This window comes from Nycticebus coucang, chromosome 9 (assembly GCF_027406575.1).
Source record: "Nycticebus coucang isolate mNycCou1 chromosome 9, mNycCou1.pri, whole genome shotgun sequence".
Taxonomy (NCBI): domain Eukaryota; kingdom Metazoa; phylum Chordata; class Mammalia; order Primates; family Lorisidae; genus Nycticebus; species Nycticebus coucang.
Window position 1 is genome coordinate 103,918,268 of NC_069788.1, and position 27,078 is coordinate 103,945,345.

General features: G+C 41.5%; 2 protein-coding genes across 5 annotated transcripts in view; both read left to right on the plus strand.

Annotated features, from left to right (window-relative positions):
* STON2 (stonin 2) overlaps positions 1 to 27,078 on the plus strand; it is a 187,042-nt gene that overhangs the window by 151,974 nt on the left and 7,990 nt on the right. For all 4 annotated transcript variants that reach the window (XM_053602425.1, XM_053602428.1, XM_053602427.1 and 1 more), the window contains one exon: positions 18,464 to 20,302. In XM_053602425.1, the coding sequence (XP_053458400.1) occupies positions 18,464 to 20,302 (1,839 nt within the window). The remainder of the gene's footprint in view (positions 1 to 18,463; positions 20,303 to 27,078) is intronic.
* LOC128593977 (DNA-directed RNA polymerase II subunit RPB4-like) lies at positions 11,934 to 12,774 on the plus strand. The gene has a single exon (XM_053602429.1). It carries the CDS (start codon positions 11,957 to 11,959, stop codon positions 12,383 to 12,385), a length of 429 nt encoding a protein of 142 aa, XP_053458404.1. The 5' UTR covers positions 11,934 to 11,956; the 3' UTR covers positions 12,386 to 12,774.

The following is a 27,078-nucleotide window of genomic DNA, read 5'->3' on the forward strand; positions in this document are numbered from 1 at the left end:
TGAAAAGAGGTGGCCTACTGCATACATGAATTCTGTGATTATTTTGTTGTTGTCATTGCTGGAAGGAAAGTCCACATAAAGAGCAATGAACTTTGGGTAATGTAGGTGAAAGGGAGTTACATGTAGAGATCTTTGAGCTTCAGGAATTGTCCCTCACCTCCCTATGGGTAATGTTGGCCAGCTGATTGCACCCCTGACAGACTTCTTGAATTTCTTTTGGAAACAACACTATAGCCTAGTAAAGGTAATAAACAGAAGGTAGATCTGATACGGATTCAGAGCACCTGTTCTCTTCTCCTCCCCAGGACACAAGTACACAAGTGTGTGTAACGTGCAGTAGCTCCCAACTCTGTTTCTTTGCCCTTACCACCAGCCCCTGACCAAATTACAGAACCAACTTTGGGGAAGTAGAAATTCCCATCACTAAGGTTCAGATGAATCTGGTCCACAGTAGAATGGCACTGCTATATAACTGATTCAAGACAGGGATTAAAGCATGTGTGACCATTAGGGTAAGACACTTCTGAGCAGGTGCAATTAGTGATACTTCCAAGCCACACTCCCAGAATAAGTAGGCACGAGCCCATTTGATTGAAATGAGACTTAAAAGTATTATATATAGAGAGAATTGTGAATACCAGTTCTGCAGAGGTGTCTACTGATTGGTGGGACATTAGTGCTGGTTAAAAGGTGACATATATACATTGAAGGGAATATGGAGCGGGGATGACAGAGCCATTGGTGATTCTAAAGCCTCCAGGTTTATTTCATTTGGCCACTTTAACATCCTCTTTGAGGCATAGCTTGGTTTTCTGTTACTCCGCAGCATAACCAGGAGGATGTTCAAACCCTTATCCTTGGATGTTTCTTAATCCTTTGTAAGTCTGGTCCTTTTCTATCTCCTAACTATTGCAGTTAAGAGATGATAAAGGCAGTGTGGTATGTCTTTACCTTTCTTGACAGTTCCAGGATCTGGGAATCATCTTACAAACCTTGAAATCTGATTTTACCTCCTCATCCAAGAGCAGTGAGCCTCCCAGAAATTAATATTCCTGAGCACATGTAATATCAGGCTTTGGTCCCTTCTAACTTCACTTTACAGGTTACTGAATCAGCCTGAAGCCTACTTTCACTGAAGCCTAGGAGCTTGACTGTTCCTCCGCCCCTGGGAACAGTCCAGAGACTGTTCCAGAGACTCCTTGGATCTTACTGGTTTCCTGGGTTTTGCTGGTTATGTCCCCACGTGGAGATCAGGTGACTAGTGAGTGAGGAGGTGGACGTGCACGGAAAGTGAGACTTCAGTGTCAGTGGGGCAGGCAGTCCTGCGTCACCTGTCCTGGTCACAGTAACAGAGAAGGCATTATAGTTGTGCCACTGCTTCTGGGGACTCACCAGGGTCCCTGCGGGAGGTATTCTTCCTAAGTCCCAGCCTCTACTTACTGCTCGTGAGAACTATACTCAAATCTGTCAGAACAGAGACCTCTTTTTCCTCTCACCCTATCATACATTCTCCCTTATAGAAACTTCTGGATACTATTCCTTCTCTTTTATCCTCCTGAACCAAAAGGGCTTTTTCTACTGCTTTTCATAATTAGAGTTTGATGGTCCACTGAGCAGAGCTTCACAACCCCTTTAAAAGACACAGACCCTGGGCGGCGCCTGTGGCTCAAGGGGTAGGGCGCCGGTCCCATATGCCGAGGTGGCAGGTTCAAACCCAGCCCCGGCCAAAACCCAAAAAAAAAAAAAAAAAAGACGCAGACCCTAGAAACTCATCTTTGTTTACTTCTCTTGAGATCACAAATGCAGTCCTGTACCACATGATGACATTTTGGTCAACAACAAGCCACATATGACAGTGGTCTCATGAGATTCGATATAGTTTTACTATACCTTTATAATTTTACCTTTTCTATGTGTAGATAAGCTTGGTTACACAGATACTTATTACACACTGTCTTCTGGTTGCGCATGTATTCAGTATGGTAACATGCTTTATAGATTTGTATCCCAGGAGCAATAGGCTGTCCCATATGGCCTGGGTGTGTAGTGGCCTATATCATCTGGGTTTGTGTAAAGACAGCCTAATGTTCACACCATGACAAGATCATGTAATGATGCAATTCTCAGCATGTATCCCCAACACATAATTGTAGTTGAAGATAAAAAAGTGAAATACTGATTAGGGTCTCTGCAGGTCTTATCACTAGTTAAATCTTTCAAGATACCCTAATATATGAAATATTAAGAAATTTATTTGTAGACTGGGCATGGAGGCGCATGCCTATAATCATAGCACTCTGGGAGGCCAAGGCGGGTAGATAGCTTGAGCTCTTGAGTTTGAGACCAGCCTGAGCAAAAAGCGAGACTCTGTCTCTACTAAACATAGAAAAAGACTAAGGCAAGAAGATCATTTGAGCCCAAGAGTTGGAAGTTGCTGTGAACTATGGTGCATGGCACTCTACCCAGGGCTACAGCTTGAGATGGGCTCAAAAAAATTTTTTTTTAATTTGTAAAGAAGAATGTTGATTTTTTTTTTTTTTTTGTTCAATCTACCATAGACATCAGACTCTGTCCTTGCCCCTAGCTTGTGACCTCTGCTAAGGAACTGGAGTTGGCCTTGTCAGACAACACAAGGTGTTACAGTGGGGTCTCTGTGTAGGCTAGGTTGGGACCACCATGTAAGACAACCCAAGAAACCAGAAAGGCACATTAAGCCAGGGAACCAGTAAGCCAGTAAAGTTATGCTTTAGTTGTTAGAGGAAGAGGCCAAGAGTAGAGAACTGAACATTGAGTGTTGGGGGAGGCATGGGGAAGCGGGCAATGGTAAAACAGAGGCGAAAGTTTAGAACCAGAGAGACAAGATTGATTCCTGGTCAGCATGTGAGGATATACCCAGAAGCACAAAAGATAACTAAGGATATTCCTGGACCATTCAACGAACTTAGAAACTTAGTCTGATGCTTATTTTTCCAAGTGAGAGAGAGAGAGATGAAATGAAATTGTTCATCCCTCCCCGAAAAGCAGAGAGAATTGGCAGGATATTTGAAGAAGGTGCTTAGTACTGCATCATAACCCCCCTTAGTAAATAAAAACCAGAATGAAGTGTCTACCTATTGAGTAGAGGTAAGTGGCAGTTTGATGAACTGGCTTCCGCCAGTTTGGGGTTATCTCTGACCAGGTAACTTTACCAGCATGCAAGCATCCTCAGGACCAATGACTAGACACTGACTCTCCTTTTTTATCATAGCGTATGCTGTGTCTAAGTAGGTCCCAGCTTATTTTATGTAAATTAAAAGCTCCCTTGAGGAGACTGAGATGACTAACTCCTTTCTCTTAACCTACACATTTATACCTTAGTGCATGACATAACTTGATCTTTTGCCCAAAACTGACCTGTATAATAGGTGTTAATCCTTGTTTAATTAACTTCTTTTCCCAGTTGAACAATGCTCCTAAGAAGTTGTGTGTTAGGATAATTCTTGCCACCCTCAAAGATGATGGGAAAAATTAAACAGATTTGAATTAACAAATACTAAGGAAATACCAGCGTTAATAAAAGTTAAAAGCAGGACTTGACCTCTCATCTTGCCTTTGGCAGTTTACTTAAAATAGCTGAGCCCGTCTTCTCAGCACAATGAAGGGGGATCAATTTTTACTACTTCTGTAGGTAAAATTTTTTATTTTTAATTATGGATACTTAATGGTTATATGTATTTATGGAGTACATGTGATATTTTGATGCATAGTAATGTATAATCAAATCAGGGTAAATGAGGTATCCACCACAAGAATTTATCATTTCTTAGAATGCTGAAATGTTTTTGAAGTTAAACAGTATTACATTTTTTAAACTGTTAAAAAATTAAAAAAAGAAAAAAAAGAATTTATCATTTCCTTGTTAGGAACATTGTCAACTGAACAATCGCAAGGTTCATAAATTTGGAAAGGAGAGCATTATTTCTCTCTTGTGAAAGGTTGCGGTTGATAGGCTGGCTATCTTGCTAGCTGAGAAGCATAGCCTTGGGCAGAAGGGAAGAGTAAGCACTTTGAGGTCACAAGGTTGGTTGAAGCAGCAGTGGAACTAGTCTTCTGTTTACCAATTAGGAAAGAAAGCATAATAACAGTGAGGGAAGGGCTACAATGGCTGGGAACTCAGTTGGAAGGTTTCACAGGGCTTCCATGACAAGAGGGGGTCCCTTCAGTTAGTTGGGGAGCTTGTGATTTTATTTTTATCACTCAATCCCAATTTCACTCTTTTATTATATTTTGAAATACAGTAAATTGTTGTTGGTGATATTGGCCCTATTGGAGAGATTTTATTCTTTCCTCCAACTCAATTTTTGTGCCTGTTAACAATCTCCTTCATATCTCTTCCTCCCCATTACTCTTCTCAGCCTCTGGTAACTATCATTCTACTCTCTGTGGCCATGAGTTGAATTTTTTTCTCTTTTTTTAGCTCCCACATGTTAGTAAAAATAGGATGGTATGTGTCTTTTTGTGCATGGCTCGCTTCACTTAATGTCCTCCAGTTCTATTCATATTGTTGCAAATGACAAGATTTTGTTTTTTTTGCTAAATAATATTCCATCGTGTATATATGCCACATTTTCTCTTTTTTTTTTTTTTTTTTTTTTTTGAGGCAGACTCTAAGCTGTTTTCCTCGGTAGAGTGCTATGGCTCACAGCTCACAGCAGCCTTAAACTCTTGGGCTCTCAAATGGCTGGGACTACAGGCATCCACCACAATACACGGCTGTTTTTTTGTTGCAGTTGTCATTGTTGTTTTAGCTGGCCCAGGCTGGGTTCAAGCCTGCCAGCCTCAGTGTAGGTGGCTGGTGCCCTACCCACAGAGCCTTTAGCAAGTTATCTTTTTCCTGGTGGAGAGTTTTCCCTCAGTGTTGATGGCTGCTAAATGATCAGGGTGGTGGTTGCTGAGTTGGGGTAGAGGTGGCAATTTCTTAAAATAAGACATCAATGGGGCGGCGCCTGTGGCTCAGTGAGTAGGGCGCCAGCCCCATATGCCGAGGGTGGCAAGTTCAAACCCAGCCCCGGCCAAACTGCAATAAAAAAATAGCCGGGTGTTGTGGCGGGCGCCTGTAGTCCCAGCTACTCGGGAGGCTGAGGCAAGAGAATTGCGTAAGCCCAAGAGTTAGAGGTTGCTGTGAGTCGTGTGACGCCACGGCACTCTACCCGAGGGTGGTACAGTGAGACTCTGTCTCTACAAAAAAAAATAAGACATCAATGAAGTTTCAACATTAATTGACTCTTCCTTTCATGAATGATTCTCTGTAGCGTGTGATGCTATTTGATAATGTTATACCCACATTAGAACTTCTCAGAACGTGCTGCTGTGTTATCTACTAAGTTTATTTGTTCTAAACTTTTGTTGTCACCTCAACAATGTTGATAGTGTCTTCACCAGGAATAGATTCTATTTCAGGAAACCATTGTTTTCTCATCTCTTGAAAAGCAACTCCTTGCCATCTCATTCATTGAAGTTTTATCATGAACAATTCAGATGGATTTTTCTTGGGTTTTTTGGTGTGTTTTGGGAGTTGGGGGGAGTTGGTGGGAGTTGGTTATGGTTTTGGTTAGAAACAGGATTTCACTCTGTTACCTAAGCTGGAGTGTAGTGGCACAGTCATAGTTCACTGTAGCCTTAAACCCCTGAGCTCAAGTGATCCTCCTCCCTCAGCCTCCTGAGTAGCTAAAATATTAGGCATATGCTGTCACCCCTAGTTAATTTTTAAACATTTTTTAATGTAGAGGTAGGTCTTGCTATGTTGCCCAGGCTGATCTCAAACTCCTAGCCCTAAACAAGCCTCCCACCTCAGCCTCTCAAAGTGCTGGGATTATAGATATGAGCCACTGTCCTTGGCCTCCACTTATAATTCTTATCCTCTTGTTATTTACACAATATTGTTTTCTTCCTTCTCTAAAATCTTGAAACCTTCAAAGTCAGCCATAAGGGTTGGCATGAATTTCTTTCAAACTCCTGTTAATGTAGTATTTAGACTTTCCCCATGAATCTCACAAATGTTTTTGATGGCATCTAGAATGGTGAATCCTTTCCAGAAGGTTTTCAGTTTACTTTGCCCTGCTCCATCAGAGGAATCACTATCTACGGCAAGCTTACAAAATGTATTCCTTAAATAGTAATACTTGAAATTCAAAATTACTCCTTGATCCATGGGCAGAAAAATATACATTTTGTTAGCAAATATGAAAATGACATTAATCTCCTTATACATCTCTATCAGAGCTCTTGTGTCACCAGATGAGTTCTTAGTGAGTAGCAATATTTTGAAAGGAATCTTTTTTATTTGAGCAATAGGTCTCAACAGAGGACTTAAAATATTTGGCTAACCATACTATAAACTGAAATACTGTCATCAGCTTTGTTCCATTTCTAGAGCATAGGCAGAGTAGATATAGCATAATTATTAAGGGTTCTAGGATTTTTGGATGGCAAGTGAATATTGATTTCACTTAAGTCACCAACTACATTTGCCCTAATAAGAGAGTCACCCTGCCCTTTGAAGTTTGATGCCAGGTATTAACTTCTTCCTCGCAATGAAAGTCATAGATGACATCTTCTTCCAACAGAAGATTGTTTCATCGCCAGGTGCAGTGGCTCACGTATGTAATCCTAGCATTTGGGAGACCAAGGCGGGTGGATTGCCTAAGCTCACGGGTTTGAGACCTGCCTGAACCAGAGTGAGACTCTGTCTCTAAAAATAGCTGGGCATTTTGACGGATACCTGTAGTCCCAGCTCAGCTACTTGGCAAGCTGAGGCAAGAGAATTGCTTGAGTCCAAAAGTGTTTGAGGTTGCTGTAAGCTGTGACACCATGGCACTCTGCCAAGGTCCACAAAGTAAGTCTCAAAAAAAAAAAAAAAAAAGTTATTTCGTCTACAAGGAAAATCTGTTGTTCAGTACATACATAGCCACCTTTATCAATTATCTTAGCTAAATCTTCTCGATAACTTGTTGCAGCTTCTACTTCAGACTTGCTACTTCACCTTATACTTTTTATGTTACGGAGATGGCATCTTTCCTTAAACCTCATGAAACAATCTCTGCTAGCTTTAATTTTTTTTTTTTTTTTCAGCAGCTGCTTCCCCTATCTCAGCCTTCATAGAATTAAAGAGAGTTAGTGCTTTGTTCTGGATTAGGCTTTGGCATAAATGGAATGTTGTGGCTGGTATGTTCTTCTGTACAACCACTGAAACTTTCTCCATACCAGCATTTAGGCTCTTTGCTTTCTTATCATTCAGGTGTTCACTGGAATAGCACATTTGATTTCCTTTAGTAACTTTTCTTTTGTATTCACAGTTTGGCTGTTTGGCACAAGGCGCCTAGCTTTTGTCCTATCTCAGCTTTGAACATGCCTTTCTCACTAAACTTAAATCACTTTTAACTTTGATTTAAAGTGAGAGATACTTGAACACTTAGAAGCCATTATGGATTATTAATCAGCCTAATTTCAGTATTTTCTTTCTGTCTTAGGGAATAGGGAGGCATAAAGAGAGAAAGACGGGAACGGCCAGTGGGTGTAGCAGTCAGAACATACACGTTTATCTGTTACATTCACTATCTTGTGTGAGTATGGTTTGTGGTGCCTTAAAACAATTGCAATAGTAACACCAGTGATCACTGATCGCAGATCACTGTAACAGATATAATAATCATAAAAAAGTTTAAAATCATGCAAGAATTACCAACATGTGACCCCAAAACATGTAGTGAGCACATGATACTGGAGAAATGACACCAATAGACTTACTTGGCACAGGGTCACTACAAATCTGTTTGTGAAAAAATATATAGTATGTGCAAAGCATAATAAATTAAAGTGCAGTAAAACAATGTATGTCTGTGTATGCTCTTTTTTGTTTGTTTGTTTGTTTTTGAGACAGTCTCACTTTGTTGGCCTCCGTAGAGTATGGTGGCATCATAGCTCACAGCAACCTCAAACTCTTGGGCTCAAGCAATTCTCTTGCCTCAGCCTCCCAAATAGCTGGAACTATAGGTGCCCGCCACAATACCTGGCTCTTTTTAAAGACAGAGTCTTGCTGTGGCTCAGGCTGGTCTCAAACCTATGGGTTCAGACAGTCTGCTCCCCTCGGCCTTCCAGAGTGCTAGGATTACAGGCGTGAGCCCCCCGTGTCTGGTCTTATGTATGGTCTTATATAAGAGTGACTATTTTGGCTTGCCACCTGTAGCTCAGCGACTAGCGTGCCAGCCACATACATTGGAGCTGGCAGGTTCGAATCCGGCCCAGGCCTCCCAAACAACAACGACAACTACAACAAAAGCATAACTGGGTGCTGTGACAGATGCCTGTAGTCCCAGCTACTTGAGAGGCTGAGGCAAGAGAATCGCTTAAGCCCAAGTGTTTGAGGTTGCTGTGAGCTGTGATGCCGCTGTACTCTACAGAGGGCAAGGTAGTGAGACTCTGTCCCCCTCCCCCCAAAAAAAAAAGAATAAAAGAGTGACTATTTCATGTTGAGAAACTTGCAACAATCTCAGAAAATCCTTGCCACTCCTAAAATAGTCCAGTGACCATCTCTCATTTTTTTCTTGTTTATCTTTGCATTAGCAAATTACATTAACAAATGGTGGGAAAAGGATAGCAGAAACTGTATGTTCAAAATATGGAAACTATTGATTTTTCTCCCATTGTTCTTCCTTTTTCTTCAGGTGAGGGGCTTTACTTACTTTTGTAGTCGCTTCATTTAATTTAATCTTTTGGAAACTTGAAAGAGATTGTGGTTTAACATTAAAGAATTCACCATTTCTCTTCAGTCAAACACTAGGAACCTCCTTTCCCTCAGCCATCTGGCATTTCCACTCCATTCTTCAGCGCCGTGACCTCCCTTCTCCACCCCCGCTCCTCTTATCTCTTTCTCTTTGTCTCTTCCTTTTTTGGAAAAATAAGCTTTGTACTTCTATCATTTCAAAAAAGAAAAAAACTGAACCTCTTAGCAACTGGAAATTTTCCCTGTGGTATAGAATGAGAACTAGATCTTTACACAAGGCTTTTATTTGGCAGCAGCTCAACTCATAATAAAAGCAATTTGGAGGTAGCAAGTGAAACAGGTAGTAATTAAAATAATGCTGGGTGTTTAGTTTGGTTTTATTTTAATAAGTCATTAAAATGGAATTATGTAAAACTGTTAACTTTGCATGCAAGCTATAAGGCAGTTAACTTGTATTCAAGATCGTTAACTTCATGTTCAAGGTACTTGGTTTTTGCCTATTTCTTTCTTTCTTTTTTTTTTTATTTTTTAGAGACAGAGTCTCACTATGTTGTCCTCGGTAGAGTGCTGTGGCGTCACAGCTCACTGCAACCTCCAGCTCTTGGACTTAGGCGATTCTCTTGCCTCAGCCTCCCAAGTAGCTGAGACTATGGGCACCCACCACAACGCCTGGCTATTTTTTGTTACAGTTTGGCTGGGGCCAGGTTCAAACCTGCCACCCTTGGTTTATGGGGCTGGCACCCTACTCACGGAGCCACAGGCACTGCCGGTTTTTGCCTCTTTCTTTTTTGTTTGTTTGTTTTTATTAAATCATAACTGTGTACACTGATGCATTTATGGTGTTCAGTGTACTGATTTTTATATACAATGTGAAATGGTTACATTGAACTGATTAACACATCTATCACAATTATACTCTTTTCTTAATAGTTTTGAAATGTACCATTGCATCATGCAATGGGTGAGGTGCCCCCAAATGCCCTCCCTCCTCCCATATCACCCCTCCCCTCTCTCTCTTCCCTTTTACTTTATGGACTATAGTTACGTTTTACCTTTCCTATAAATGTGTAGGTGATTATATAGATTTCATAGTAGTATTGAGTACACTGGATACTTTTTTCCATAGTTGAGATACTTTACTAAGAAGAGTATGTTCCAGCTCCATCCAGGTAAACATAAAAGATGTGAAGCCTCCATCATTTTTTATGCTGCATAGTATTCCATGGTGTACATATACCACAATTTGTTGATCCATTCATGGGTCTGTGGGCACTTGGGTTGCTTCCATGACTTGGCAATTATGAATTGGGCTGCAATAAACATTCTGGTGCAAATGTCTTTGTTGTAAAGTAGTTTTTGATCATCTGGGTATATACCTAGTAGAGGAATTGCAGGATCAAATGGTAGGTCTACTTTTGGTTCCTTGAGTATTCTCCAAACTTCTTTCCAAAAAGGTTGTATTAGCTTGTATTCCCACCAGCAGTGAAGAAGTGTTCCTTTCTCTCCACATCCATACCAACATCTGTAGTTTTGCGATTTTGTGATGTGGGCTAATCTTACTGGAGTTAGATGATATCTCAAAGTGGTTTTGATTTGCATTTCTCTGATGATTAAAGATGATGAGCATTTTTTCATATGTCTGTAGGCCATGCACCTGTCTTCATCAGAGAAGTTTCTGTTCAAGTCACTCGCCCACATAGAAATGGGGTTATATTTGTTCTTTCCTTTTCCTTTTTTTTTTTTGCAGTTTATGGCCAGGGCTGGGTTTGAACCCACCACCCCTGACATACGGTGCCCTACTCCTTTGAGCCACAGGCGCCGCCCATTTTGTTCTTTTATTATTAATTAGTTTGAGTTCTCTTTGGATTCTAGTTCTCAGACCTTTGTCAGAAGCATAACCTGCAAAAATCTTCTCCCATTCTGAAGGTTGTCTGTTTGCTTTACTTACTGTGCTCTTCACTGTGCAAAAGCTTTTTAGTTTGATCAGATTCCAGTAATGGATTTTTGGTGTTGCTTCAATTGCCCAGGGGGTCCTCCTCATAAAATATTCTCCCAGGCCAATTTCTTCAAGTGTTTTCCCCACTCTCTTATAGTATTTTTATAGTTTCAAGTCTTAAGTTTAAATCTTTTATCCAGTGAGAATCAATTTTTGCTAATGGTGAAAGGTGGGGGGTCCAGTTTCAACCTTATACAGTTTGCCAGCCAGTTGACCCAGCACCATTTGTTAAATAGGGAGTCTTTCCCCCACTGAAGGCTTTTTGATAGCCTTGTCAAAGATCAAATGATGATAAGTGTCTGGGTTCATCTCTTGGTTCTTTATTCTGTTCCATAAACCTAGCTCTCTGTTTTTGTGCCAGTACCATGTGTTTTGATCACTATAGATTTATAGTATAGCCTGAAGTCTGGTAGCTGATTTGTTTTTATTTCCGAGTAATGTATTGGCTATTTGAGGTTTTTTCTGATTCCATACAAAACGAAGCTCTATTTTTTCAAACTCTTTAAAGTATGACATTGGTGCTTTAATAGGGATTGCATTAAATCTGTAGATTGCTTTGGGTAGTATATATATTTTAACAATGTTGATTCTTCCCAGCCATGAGCATAGTATGTTTTTCCATTTGTTAACATCTTCAACTATTTCTTTTTTCAGAGTTTCATAATGCTCTTTATGTGGCTCTTTCATGTCCTTTGTTAGGTAAATTCCCAGGTATTTCATCTTCTTTGGCACTACTGTAAAAGGAATAGAGTCCTTGACTATATTTTCAGCTTGACTATTGTTGGCATATGCAAAAGCTACTAATTTGGAAGTACTGATTTTGTATCCTAAGAGTCTGCTGTATTCCTTGATGACTGCTAAGAGTTTTGTGGTTGAGTCTCTGGGATTTTCTAGGTATAGGATCATATCATCAGCAAAGTGAGAGTTAGATTTCCTCTGACCCTGTTTGGATACCCTTGGTTTATCAGCCTTCTCCCTAACCCCCAGGTGTACCATTCATAACTGTCTTAGGAATGATGTAACTGCTGTTCTCTTAATAGCCTATAACTAAATGGTTTGCTTCTTTTCTCTAAGGTAAAGTAGTAGTAACAATCATGATATGTCTTGAACTTTTATTATTTCATCATTTTGTGGGCAATACAAGTTTTTTTAAAAAGAATATAGGTTTTGGCCGCAGCGGTGAGCTGCGCAACGCGGCGATGGCTGCAGGTGGCAGTGACCCGCGGACAGGCGACGTAGATGAGGACGCCTCACAGCTCATTTTTCCCAAGGACTTTGAAACAGCTGAAACACTTCTGAATTCAGAAGTTCATATGCTTCTGGAGCATCGAAAGCAACAGAACGAGGGTGCAGAGGATGAACAGGAACTCTCAGAGGTCTTCATGAAAACATTAAACTACACTTCTTGTTTCAGTCATTTCAAAAACAGAGAGACCATTGCCAGTGTTCGGAGCTTATTGCTCCAGAAAAAGCTTCATAAGTTTGAGTTGGCCTGTTTGGCCAACCTGTGCCCAGAGACTGCTGAGGAGTCCAAGGCTCTTATCCCAAGTCTGGAGGGGCGATTTGAAGATGAGAAGCTGCAGCAGATTCTTGATGATATCCAGACAAAGCACAGCTTTCAGTATTAATCTCCAGATGTCCCTGTGCTGCTTGGGAGGACCATGTTTCCAGCATAGCACCACTTTCCTGGGACTGGGTCTGACTTGCACAGAAATTCTACTGCAGAAGACGTTTGGGCTTCTTTAGAGAAAACAGCCCAGCTTGGTGTCGGGTTATGTTACTGTTTCAAATGACTGTTAAGCCACAATGACATGTAATCTTGGAGCAGCCTTGCAGTTTCCCTAGCTTGTCTCTGGGAACAGATGACTGCCTCATCTCATGGTTTTGGCCCTCACATCATTTTTAACTTTTAATACTTTGGGTTTTAATTTCAGTGTGTTTATCCTTTTTGAAACTAGACCAGAACTTAATTAAACTTGTATAAGAAAGAGCAGTCTTACCAAGATGCCAAAGGAAGAATTAAGAAAAGAAAAAAAGAATATAGGTTTTAAATTTTTCTTTTTTTTTGGCCAGGGCTGGGTTTGAACCCACCACCTCCGGCATATGGGACCGGCGCCCTACTCCTTGAGCCACAGGCGCCGCCCAGGTTTTAAATTTTTTATTATCTCTTACTGTATATGAGATATTTGTTTTTATATCAGGAAATCATGAGATTATATTTCAAAGCTTTCTAAAACATATATTTTATATAAATTAAAACTATCATTCTAGTCATATGATGAGCAGCTTGCATCTACTGAACATTTGTTATTTTCCTGTAGAGTAAGATTTAATGTTTTCTTAATTTCATAGATGTGAAAACTGAGATACAAAGAAATTTAAAGCTTGCCCAAAACTGCATATTTAAAAGGCCACAGTTAAGGAATACCCAGACAATCTGATTTCTGATTCTGTTGTTATTGTTCATTCAACAATATGTCCTGGTCAACTTCCGTGTGAATAAACATGCATCAATAATTCCATTTTAACACTCTGGAAGACCAAGGCGGATGGATGGCTTGAGCTCAGGAGTTCGCGATCAGCCTGAGCAAGAGCAAAACCTCATCTCTACTAAAACAGAAAAACTAGCCAGGCATTGTGATGGGCATTTGCGGTCTCAGCTACCCAGGAGGCTAAGGCAAGAGGAATTCTTGAGCCCACAGGGTTAGAGGTTGCTGTGAACTATGATACCAGGGTGCTCCACCCAGGGCATAGAGTGGACTCTCTCTCCCAAAAAAAAAAAAAAAAAAAATCCATTTTAAGGGTGTAACAATTAGTATAACCAGTCTTCCATTGTTGGACATTCAGATCATTTTCAATGATACAAACATTACCATGATAAACCTATAAGGTCTGACAGTTAAGTTTGTAAACGTGCCACTGTGCACTTACGTTGGCAGCACTGTACAAAAAATTCAGTAAAGTTTTTATTTTTTTTTTTGAAAAATTTAATAGATACATTTCTAATCATTGTATATTTAATTTGTTCTTAGATTTTTTTTATTGTTAAATCATAGCTGTGTACATTAGTGCAATCAAGGGGTACAATGTGCTGGTTTCATATACAATCTGAAATATTCTCATCGAACCGTTCAACATAGCCCTCATGGCATATTGTATGTAGACATTTGTATTCTGCATTTAGTAAGTTTCACCTGTACCCATTCTAAGATGCACCATAGGTGTGGCCCCCACCATTACCCTCCCTCCACCCTAACCTCCCCCCTCCCTTCCCCTCCCTTGGCCCTTTCCTCATATTCTTGTGCTATAGTTGGGTTATAGCCTTCATGTGTAAGCTATAATTTAGCTTCATAGTAGAGTTAAGTACATTGGATACTTTTTCTTCCATTCCTGAGATACTTTGCTAAGAAGAATATGTTCCAGCTCCATCCATGTAAACATGAAAGAGGTAAAGTCTCCATCTTTCTTTAAGGCTGCATAATATTCCATGGTATACATGTACCACAATTTGCTAGTCCATTCGTGGGTCGATGGGCACTTGGGCTTCTTCCATGACTTAGCAATTATGAATTGGGCTACAATAAACATTCTGGTACAGATGTCTTTGTTATATTGTGATTTTTGGTCTTCTGGGTATAAACCTAGTAAAGGAATTATAGGATCGAATGGCAGGTCTATTTTTAGATCTCTAAGTGTTCTCTAAACATCCTTCCAAAAGGAACGTGTTAGTGTGCATTCCTACTAGCAGTGTAGAAGTGTGCCCCTTTCTCCACGTTGACGCCAACATCTCTAGTTTTGGGATTTTGTTATGTGGGCTACTCTTACTGGGGTTGGGTGATATCTCAAAGTAGTTTTGATACGCATTTCACTGATAATTAAGGATGATGAGCTTTTTTTCATGTGTCTGTAGATCGTGCGTCTGTCTTCTTTAGAGAAGTTTCTCTTCAAGTCCCTTGCCCACCCTGAGATGGGATCACTTATTCTTTTCTTGCTAATACGTTTGAGTTCTCTGTGGATTCTTGTTATTAAACCTTTATCGGAGGTATAACCTGCAATATTTTCTCCCATTCTGAGGGCTGTCTGCTTGCTTTACTTACTATGTGCTTGGCTGTGCAGAAGCTTTTTAGTTTGATCAGGGCCCAGTAATGTATTTTTGATACTGCTTCAATTGCCTGGGAAGTCCTCCTCATAAAATATTCACCCAGGCCGAGTCCTTCAAGAGTTTTCCTTGCACTTTCTTCAAGTATTTTTACCAGATGGCTTTACGTCAGAATTCTACCAAACCTTTAAGAAGAACTAGTACCTATATTACTAAACCTCTTCCAAAATATAGAAAAAGAAGGAATACTACCCTACAAAGTCTACGAAGCAAACATCACCTTGATCCCTAAACCAGGGAAAGACCCAACAAAAAAAGAAAATTGCAGACTATTATCACTAATGAATATTGATGCTAAAATACTCAATAAAATCCTAACAAACAGAATCCAACAACACATCAAAAAAATTATACACCATGACCAAGTGGGATTTATCCCAGGGTCTCAAGGCTGGTTGAATATAAGGAAATGTATAAATGTAATTCAGCACATAAACAAACTAAAAAATAAAGACCATATAATTCTCTAAATTGACGCAGAAAAAGCTTTTGATAATATCCAGCATCCCTTCATGATCAGAACACTTAAGAAAATTGGTATAGAAGGGACATTTCTAAACTAATAGAGGCTGTCTACAGCAAACCCATGGCCAATATTGTATTGAATGGAGTTAAATTGAAATCATTTCCACTTAGATCAGGAACCAGGCAAGGTTGCCCATTGTCCCCATTGCTCTTTAACATTGTAATGGAAGTTTTAGCCATCGTACTTAGGGAAGGAAAGGCGATCAAGGGCATCCACATAGGGTCAGAAGAGATCAAACTTTCACTCTTTGCAGATGATATGATCGTATACCTGGAAAACACTAGGGACTCTAGTACAAAACTTTTAGAAGTGATCAAGGAATACAGCAATGTCTCAGACAAAATCAACACCCATAAATCTGTAGCCTTTATATATACCAACAATAACCAAGCCAAAAAAACAGTCAAGGACTCTATTCCTTTCACAGTATGCCAAAGAAGATGAAATATTTGGGAGTATACCTAACAAAGGACGTGAAAGATCTCTACAAGGAGAACTATGAAACTAAGAAAAGAAATAGCTGAAGATGTTAACCAATGGAAAAACATACCATTCTCATGGCTGGGAAGAATCAACATTGTTAATATGTCTATACTACCCAAAGCAATATATACTTTTAATGCAATTCCTATTAAAGCTCCATTGTCATATTTTAAAGATCTTGAAAAAATAATACTTCAATTCATATGGAATCAGAAAAAACCTCAAATACCGAAAACATTACTCAGCAATAAAAACACAGCAGGAGGAATCACACTACCAGACCTGAGACTATACTGTAAATCGATAGTGATCAAAACAGCATGGTACTGGCACAAAAACAGAGTAGATGTCTGGAAGAGAATAGAGAACCAAGAGATGAACCCAGCTACTTACTGTTATTTGATCTTTGACAAGCCAATTAAAAATATTCAGTGGGGAAAAGATTCTGTATTTAACAAATGGTGCTGGGTGAGCTGGCTGGCGATCTGTAAAAGACTGAAACTGGACCCACACCTTTCACCATTAACTAAGATAGATTCTCACTGGATAAAAGATTTAAACTCAGTAAGGCTTTTTGGTTTGTTTGGTTTTTTTTTCTTTTTGGAGACAAGAGTCTCCCTTTGTCACCCTTGGTAGAGTGCCATAGTGTCACAGCTCACAGCAACCTCCAGCTCCTGGGCTTAGGCAATTCTCTTGCCCCAGCCTCCCAAGTAGCTTGGACTACAGGCGGCTGCCACAATGCCCAGCTATTTTTTGTTGCAGTTTGGCCCGGGCCGTATATGGGGCCAGCGCCCTACTCACTGAGCACAGGCGCCGCCCTATTCCGTAAGGTTTTATAACTTTGGTATGTCAGTGTCTCAGTGTCAGTGGTATGACCTGCTGCGTTCATGTCAATTTGTAGTAGTATCTTGCTGAGTGTGTTCATTATTGTTGTGTGTATTTGTGTGCTATCCCAAGAATGTCAGACCTTGAATTAAAGCAACAAACATTTGTAAATTTCTTGTTAAACTTGTTGGCAAGAGTGGAAGTGAAATCAAGGACATGTTAGTCCAAGTTTATAGGGATAATGCCATGAAGAAAACAGAAGTGTACAAATGGATTAAATGTTTTTCTGAGGGAAGAGAAAATTTCACTGATGAAGTCAGGGAGGCCAATAATGAACAGAACGGACAAAAACATTAGAAAAATTGGTCAAATTGTGCATCAAAATCATTGGCTAACTGTGAGAAGCATAGCAGACCAAGTAAACATTGATAGAGAAAAAGTTAGGAAAATCTGTTTTACTATTACTATTATTATTTATTATTATTATTATTATTTTGAGATACAGTGTGACTCTTGCACAGGCTAGAGTGCTATGGCATCAGCTTAGCTTACAGCAACTTTCTAACTCCTGAGTTCAAGTGATCCTATTGCCTCAGCCTCCCTAGTAGCTGGGATTACAGGTGCCCACCACAATGCCCAGCTCATTTTTCCATTTTTAGTAGAAATGTGGTCTCACTCTTGCTCAGGCTGGTCTTAGACTCTTAAGTTCAAGCTATCCTCATGCCTTTGCCTCTCAAGAGCGCTAGGATTACAGATGTGAGCCCCTGCACCTGGCTAATTTTTATTCTTTTACTAACGAGATTAGATATTGTTCACATGCTTATTAGACATTTTTAGTTTCTGTTTTATGAGTTGTCTGGTTTTGTTCTTTTATTTATACTGCAACTTTTGGGTATTTCTTATTTACTTGTACAAACTTATTACATATTAAGGATGCTAACCTTTTGCCCTTAATATTTATTGATCATATCTGGGCTTAAATCCCTCCCAGGTATTATTTGCAATCAAGATAATTTTTTTTTTAATGAGATGAGATTATATAATTTTATATAGGAGGTAGTTTTTAATGTTTAGAAATTATGAATGCAGGCAGGGTGTTGTGGCTTACACTTGTAATCCTAGCACTCTAGGAGGCTGAAAAAGAAGGATCCTTGGAACTCACGAATTCAAGATCAGCCTGACCAAGAACAAGACCCCATTTCTACTAAAAAATAAAGGAAATTAGCCGGGCATTGTGGTGGGCACCTGTAGTCCCAGCTATTCTGGAGGCTGAGGCAGGAGGATCACTTGAACCCAGAAGTTTGAGGTTGCTATGAACTAGGCTGATGGCATGGCACTCAGTCTCAATAAAAAGAAAAGAAATTATGAATACATACCCTAGAACTGACTGCAGAAAATATCTGTTCTAGAAATGTGTATAAAATAAAGGGATGATTAAATTGCAAGGGACCTTGGCACTACTAGTCAGTGCTTCGGTATTGACATGGCCATTGCATTCTTACTGCGCTTCATGTGTAATGAACCACTTCTGGTGTGCTAATTATAAAAATAGGAGGTCTGTGCCCAGACTAAGCACTTGAGATACTTAATGAGCTACTTTGGAATTTGGATTCCAGATAAAATTTTAGTAATCCCACTTTCCTGTACTTTAGTTTTCCTTACATCTAGAACCCCTGAACCGCAGCCCCTCATATGTTCTCCTTTTCCTTTTAGACAATTCTTCTTCACTCCAGGAAGATGAAGAGGTAGAGATGGAGGCCATTGGCTGGCGGGCCAGCAGTCCAGCCATGAACGGGCATCCTGCCCCTCCAGTGACTTCTGCTCGTTTCCCCAGCTGGGTCACTTTCGATGATAATGAAGTCAGATGCCCTTTGCCACCAATCACCTCTGCTCTGAAGCCGAATACACCACCTAGTTTATCAGTGATCCCAGATGTACCTCGTGACTCAACAGGGTCATTTAAGAAGCGAGACCGTCCCAAGAGCACTTTGATGAACTTCTCCAAAGTTCAGAAGCTGGACATTTCCTCTTTAAACCGTCCACCTTCTATAACCGAGTCTCCACCCTGGAGTGCAACCAACCCTTTTCTAAATAAGACTCTACAGGATGTACAGCCCTCCCCTATCAACCCTTTCAGTGCTTTCTTTGAGGAACAAGAGAGGCGCTCCCAATACAGTGCCATTTCCAGTACCATAGGCAAAAGCCAGCGAGATTCCCTCATTGTCATCTACCAGGATACCATCAGTTTTGATGACTCAAGCAAAAACCAGTCGCACTCTGATGCTGTTGAAAAACTCAAACAACTGCAAATTGATGATCCTGATCACTTTGGCAGTGCAGCGCTCCCTGATGACGACCCGGTAGCCTGGGTTGAACTAGATGCTCACCTACCTGGGTCAGCACCATCCCGGTGCAGGGATGGGTGGCCAATGATGCTGAGAATCCCTGAGAAGAAAAACATTATGTCCTCCAGGCATTGGGGACCGATCTTCGTCAAACTAACGGACAGTGGCTACCTGCAGCTGTATTATGAGCAAGGCCTAGAAAAACCATTCCGTGAGTTCAAGTTGGAGAGTAGCCATGAGATTTCAGAACCCCGGCTTCAGAACTATGATGAGAATGGCAGGATCCACAGCTTACGGATAGACCGTGTCACCTACAAAGAGAAGAAGAAGTACCAGCCCAAACCTGCTGTGGCCCACACAGCAGAGAGGGAGCAAGTGATTAAGCTGGGCACCACCAATTACGACGACTTTCTGAGCTTCATCCATGCAGTTCAGGACCAGCTCATGAATCTCCCGGTGTTGTCAATGGACTTGAGTACAGTTGGCTTGAGCTACCTTGAAGAGGAGATCACAGTGGATGTCAGAGATGAATTCTCTGGCCTTGTGAGAAAAGGAGACAACCAGATTCTCCAGCATCATGTCTTGACACGGATCCACATTCTGAGTTTCCTTTCTGGGCTCGCAGAGTGCCGCCTGGGTCTCAATGACATCCTCATCAAAGGGAATGAAATAGTTTCGCGGCAGGACATCATGCCCACCACCACCACGAAGTGGGTCAAGCTCCATGAGTGCCGCTTTCATGGGTGTGTGGACGAGGACGTGTTTAACAATTCGCGGGTTATTCTGTTTAACCCCCTGGACGCCTGCCGGTTTGAGCTGATGCGGTTCAGGACAGTGTTCACTGAGAAGACCTTGCCTTTCATGCTCAGGACAGCAGCAAGCATCAATGGGGCGGAGGTGGAGGTGCAGAGCTGGCTGAGGATGTCCACTGGCTTCTCCTCTAATCGAGACCCCCTCACTCAGGTTCCCTGTGAGAATGTGATGATCCGTTACCCTGTGCCCAGTGAGTGGGTGAAAAACTTCCGTAGGGAGAGTGTCCTGGGGGAAAAGTCTTTGAAAGCCAAAGTGAACCGGGGGGCAAGTTTTGGCTCCACTAGTGTCTCTGGCTCTGAGCCTGTCATGAGGGTCACCCTGGGAACTGCCAAGTACGAGCATGCCTTCAACTCCATTGTGTGGAGAATAAACCGACTGCCCGACAAAAACTCAGGTGGGTAATGGTTTTTCTTCTGGGAAAACAGCCACCTGGATGTGACAGAGCTGACGTCAAGGCTCTACATCCTGTGTGAAGTGCTCGTTTTTCTTATGTGACGGGAATGGGGATGGAGAGAGAGTGGGACCAGGAAAGTAAAAGTAATTGAGCAAAGTAAGTAATGAGCATAGGGGGCCAATTCATTCTTATCTTTTCATCCCCTTATTAACATATACCTTTCATAGAACTGTGTATATTCCGGCTGAGCTGCAAAGCACCTTTCCAAGACAAGTCTGAACTTTTTTTTTTTTTTAGAGACAGTGTCTTACTCTGTTTCCCAGGCTAGAGTGCTACACCACGTCCAGCTAATTTATTTTTTTACTTATTTATAGATATAGGAGGTCTCACTATGTTGCCTAAGCTGATCTTGAACTCCTGGGCTCAAGTGGTCCTCCCATCTTGGCCTCCCAAAATGCTGGGATTACAGACATGACCCACCATTCCTGGCCAGATTCTGAATTTTTATTCTTTTGGGACTCGTTAAAGTATCTTTAACGTGAGAGGTATCTTTCTCACTCTCCCCTGATGTAGGTAAAAGGGCCAGTTTATGGGCAATCAGTCATCTATCCAGGACACCAGCCACTCTGTGTGAGGCCTGTCAGTTATAGCATCTCAGCTCAGAGATGGGGGATGGGAATAAGAAGTGGCCTCCAATCAGACAAAGAGTAAAAAAAGGAATGTTTGATTTAAACAAAAATAAATAATAAAAGCTTGCCAGCCCTAGCTTAGCTGCTCACAGCTATCGAGGATGCTTTTGTGCTTGAATGAGCCCAGAAGGCAATTACTTTCCTCCTGGGTCCAGTGAGATTTTTTTTTTTTTTTTTTTTTTTTTTTTTTTTGTGGTTTTTGGCCGGGCTGGGTTTGAACCCGCCACCTCCGGCATATGGGACCGGCGCCCTACTCCTTGAGCCACAGGCGCCGCCCACCAGTGAGATTTTTGAAATGACAAAACTTAGGGAGCTGTCAAGCCAGCACTCATATCCTTATTTCTCAGAGTAAGTCTGGGTGACCCCAATGGCAGGCAACAAGCCCATGATCCTGTGAGCCTTTAAATCCTCTTCTTGTTTGTAATAAATTGTGCCCATCTGTTCACAGAAGTGGATATGCTAGCTGAACAAGAAGAATAATAAGGATTTGGAAAAACTCTTGACTGAAATGACTTTCTCTTATGTGGCTGTCCTTTTTTTGCATTTGAACTATTAAATTTTTTTTTTTTTTTTTTTTTTGTAGAGACAGAGTCTCACTTTACTGCCCTCGGTAGAGTGCCGTGGCGTCACACGGCTCACAGCAACCTCCAGCTCTTGGGCTTACGTGATTCTCTTGCCTCAGCCTCCCGAGCAGCTGGGACTACAGGCGCCCGCCACAACGTCCAGCTATTTTTTTTTGTTATTGTTGTTGCAGTTTGGCTGGGGCTGGGTTTGAACGCACCACTCTCGGTATATGGGGCCAGCGCCCTACTCACTGAGCCACAGGCGCCGCCCCGAACTATTAAATTCTAACAGTGTGTTCAGTCTTCCTCTCCCGCTGCGTGTGGAGGGGTTGTGTTATCATACCCTAAATGAAATAGGATGTGATAGCCAGGGGCCATACGATCTGGCCCGCTCTCCGGGCAGTGCGGGAGTGGACACACACCCGGACCTTCTGTGTCAGATGCCGCTCCCCGGCAGTGCAGGGAGTGGACACACACCCAGGCCTTCTCTGTCAGATGCTGGGTGTAGCAGAGCAAACCGAGCAAACAATTGGGCCTCTGTGTTAGAGGCTCGATGTGCTACCCCCTATCTCCCTATTTCTAAACTGACAGAATTTTTAAAACAAAGTCTTCCTGTGCCTGCTTGTTCATATCCCCTGAAGTCAGCACTGTATTCTTGTGATAGATAGCTCTGCAATTTCTACCTCAGCTGTGGGGCCGGATCTGAAAGAGGAAAGGAGATACCCTGGATTCTCCTTTGGCACAGAGGCCCTTGGTTGGAAAGAGAAAACCATGGGATTTCTGGATTTTCAAGCCTGAAGGGACATTACACATAACTTAGTCAAACCTGTTCAGTCTACAGGTGAGAACAGTAAAGCCTAGGAAGTGGCATAACCCATCTAAAAAGTTCCACAGCCACATCCAGGGGACTTTTCTCAATATTGCGGCTACCCCTTAGTAAGAGGAATGAAACAGACACGGACTTAACATGATTTCCATTGTGAGAGCGGAGATTGGTAGTTTTCTCAGTGTGTACAAACATACCTCATTGTTTCCAAAGTGGTTTTTCTCAAATATTTAAAAGTACTATGTGAGGGAATTTTTATTTAATTTTATATATATATATATATATATTTTTTTTTTTTTTTTTAGACAGAGTCTCAAGCTGTCACCCTTGGTAGAGTGCTATGGCATCACAGCTCACAGCAACCTCAAACTCTTGGCCTTAAGTGATTCTCTTGCCTCAATCTCCCAAGTAGCTGGGACCACAGGCACCCACCACAATGCCTGGCTGTTTTTTTGTTGCAGTTGTCATTGTTGTTTTAGCAGGCCGGGTTCAAACCCGCCAGCCTGGGTGTATGTGACTGGCGCCTTACCCACTAAGCTACAGGTGCCACCCGAGGGATTTTCTTTTTTTTTTTTTTTTTTTGAGACAGAGCCTCACTCTGTTGCCCTGGGTAGAGTACTGTGGCATCATAGCTCACAGCAACCTCAAACTCCTGGGCTCAAGCAATCTTCTTGCCTTAGTCTCCCAAGTTGCAGGGACTATAGGCACCTGCCATAATACCCAGCTAGTTTTTAGTAGAGATAGGGTCTTGCTTTTCCTCAAGCTGGTCTCGAACTCCTGAGCTCAAGTAATCCACCCATCTCACCCTCCCAGAGTGCTAGGATTACAGGGGTGAGACACCGCGCCTGGCCATGTATGAGGGATTTTTTTTATTATAAGCAGCAAAGACTCACTAGCCAAAAAAAAGAGACATATTTGTAGATGGATGGATAATGGCATAGCTTAAAGAACAGACTCCAGAAAGGACAGCACCAAAATAGCTGATGACAGAAGCTAATTGGTGTCTGCTCAGGTGCAAAGCACCACCAGCCATTTTCTTTTCTTATGCTGCTTGGCTCAAGAGTCCAGGGGAGGGCAGTGCATTCTGACAGGACCACTGAGACAACATGCAACATTGGGGAAGATGATTTCCCAAAAGGAGAGAAAGGGAAAGATTGCTACCAGAAGAAACGGGGGGGCACAGGACAGGGAGAAAATAATAGGCTTCAGCAGACACTTTTTTCCTGAACGCTTCCTAGTGGAGAGTATTCAGCAGGCTCAAGGCCAAATAAATGTAGCTTGCATACTATTTCCGTGTAAGTTTCCAGGTTACTGGAACCTCATTTGTAGAAGATTTTTGAAATGCAAGACATCAGGATATTAAGGATATTTCTTAGACCCTCAACCTCTATTACTGGTTTTGCTGTCATGGATGTATAATATTTTTAATAGCAAGACCCCCCCAAAGAGGCTTCTTATATGTTTTCTGGCCAATTATGTGTTTCCGTAACAGTTTAGGAAATTGGTAGCCCCCTGTGCTCACTGGAGATGCACAGGGTCTGGCGTCTGGACTGCAGACTGCAGTTCTGTCCCAGTTCTCTTCCCATCTGCTCCATCTGTGAAACTAGAGAATTGATGATCATCTATCAGCAGTAGCCCTTTTCTGAGCTCTCTTGTCTTAAGTGTTCTGACAGGTTTGGGAGCGTACAGGTTATTTTTCATAATCCTTATACCCCTTTACAGTAAAGAAAGCTGAGGTCAAACCCTTTGCGAAACATTCCCACCTGCAGTGGCCCTGCATGCCCAGGCCCCAGGGAGCAGGATGATCAGACCCCTGGCCGTGGGGGCCAGTAGGTTAGCAGTCCTGTGTTCTGGCATCCTAAGGCTACAGCCACAGCCTTTGGGTTCCAAAGTGACACCCTGAAACTGCTGCCAGTGAGGGTAGCCGTGCTGTGAGCACCTTCCCTCTCTGAGCTCTCTACCGACCCCTCCTACTCTCACCTCAAGAGTTTCCTTAATCTTAGAAGGCACCAGAACAAGTCCTACTGCTTTAGCCAAAACGTCATGCCTGCAGTCCCTGCACTCTGGGAGGCTGAAGTGGGTGGGGCTGCTTAAGCTCAGGAGTTTGAGACCAGCCTGAATAAAAGCGAGAACCCTTCTCTACTAAAAAATAAAAATTATGAAAAATAGCCAAGTGTTGTGGTGAGCCACTTGGGTGACTGAGGTAAGAGGCTCTCTTGAGCTCAAGATTTGAGGTTGCTGTGAGCTGTGATGCCAGGGAACTCTACCCAGGATGATAGAGTGAGGCTCTGTCCCCCAAAATAAAAAACATCCTGTTCTGTATAGGCAGCTTTCTTTGCTGGAATTCCAGTTCTCATTAGACCAGGAAAAGAGAAAACAATCCCAATATGATTACCTTTTTATGGAACATAAAAATCTGAATTTTAATGAATTTTCTCAACTTCATTGACAGTGTAATGGGCAGGCTTATTTAGCTCATTACCACGAATTAAACTATACCAGTTTTCAAAATTGTACTTAACCTGCCTACCACCATTACACATCTGGACCCTGAGACTCTGGGAAAGAATGTTGCTTTCAGAGTTTTTATGAATACACTTTGGTGGTGTGAGAGGAGAGATCAGTTTTGTAGAAAAGATTTTTCAATATTCTACTAATGTGCAAATAAAGATAGAAAGTTTTGCTTAAGTTGTTATTGAATTAAGAGATGCTTCTGTATACTTCAAAATGATTTATTCCATAGTAATACATTAAAAAAATTTAGGAGATAATTTGAAGTCAGAGTTGTATCTGAGTTTTATTTCCATCTCTGCTGCTTAATGGCTGTGTTACTTCAAGCAATTTACTTAATGCTTTCAGAAAAATTTTTCTCATCTGTAAACTAGGGTTACTAAGACCTGGCTCAGGCCAGGTGAGGTGGCTCATGCCTGTAATCCTAGCACTCTGGGAGGCCAAGGCAGGTGGATTTCTTGAACTCACGAGTTTGAGACCAGCTTGAGCAAAATTGAGACCCCATCTCTACTAGAAATAGAAAAACTGAGACAAGAGGAGCACTGAGCTCAAGAATTGGAGGTTGCTGTGAGCTATGATGCCACGGCACTCTAGCCAGGGCAACAGCTTGAGACTCTGTCTCCAAAAAAAAAAAGAAAGAAAGACCTGGCTCATTCAGAATGTAATGAGATAATGCTTTTAATTGCTTAGCACAGTATCTGGCCTATAATAAATGCCCAATAAATGATAGCTGTATAATGATTAATACATCTATGGCACACAATTAAAATATCAAATGGATTAATTTTCAAATAATGTAATTTTTACTGTTCTGTATATCTTATTTAAATTCTTTTCCTAAAAGTAAGTGCAAATTTTTCAATCATTACTTTTTAGAAATAACTGTTAAAATATGTTACATTTGTGAAACAGCAAAACAAATACTTCACTCTGATGATGTTTTCCTTGGAGAGCGGGTGTGTTATGTCCTCACCCTCTGAGGTTCAAAAGGCCTGCCCAGACCTATAAAGAACATTGAAGTTAAGGCTTGGGGACCATGAGGTTATGACTCAGTGTGGTTAAGAACACCCTAGAGTCAGACTAGTGGCTTCAATTCTTAGCTCTGCCTCCTTCTAGTTGTGACCTTAAACAGCTTACTTTGCTTTGCTAAGCCTCAGTTTCCTCATCTATAACATGAGGATATTATGACCTCAAGGGATTGTAATGAAGATTCCCTGAGAATATGTGTAAAAGATTGAGCATAGTATCAGGCGTCAGGTGCTTCACAAATGTCTCCTGTTACGACAGACAAATGACAATGATGTTTCAGTGGTCATAGAACTAAGCTTTCTTTTTACCTCAAAAATCTAATAATTTTCAAACCCTAAGTTTGCCATCCATGTACAGTAGAATGACCCATAGATTAATGAAATTACAGAGCAGCAAGGGATTCTGCCGGGCACTGTCAAGCCCACCTTTTCCTAACTCTCTCCCCTCAATGCCAAACTTTACCAATGAGTGATTAATTAAGGCCTGGACAGGAAAAAGGATTGGAATTGAGGCAAGAACTCTGCTACTTAGTAGGAAAGCGGGAAGTCAAACCCAGGTGTTCTAGTTGGAGGTCTGGCCTGTGTTCCAGTGCTTCACTAATACACGTGAGCTGTTTGTAGGGTCTTTGTCATTTGTGTATATCGTTAACCCACAAAACATGCTAAAAGCTTTCTGAAAATACGAAATGCTATTATGAAAATTCATCTTTCCCAGCCGGGCGTTGTGGCGGGCGCCTGTAGTCCCAGCTACTTGGGAGGCTGAGGCAAGAGAATCGCTTAAGCCCAGGAGTTGGAGGTTGCTGGGAGCTGTATGAGGCCACGGCACTCTACCGAGGGCCATAAAGTGAGACTCTGTCTCTACAAAAAAAAAAAAAAAAAAAATTCATCTTTCAAAACAAAGCGATTTTGCTTCAGGTAGCTGTCACTGATGTTTTATTAGGTACTAAGTGGTGATCCCTTTTAATCCATTCTTCCCATTAGCAGCCCCTGTTTCTTTTTTTTATTTTTTATTTTTTGAGACAGAGTCTCACGCTGTCACCCTGGGTAGAGTGTCGAGGCGTCATAGTTCACAACAACCTCAAACTCTTGGGCTTGAGCAGTCATCTTGCCTCAGCCTCCCAAGTCACCGGGACTACAGGTGCGCCTATCGCACCTGGCT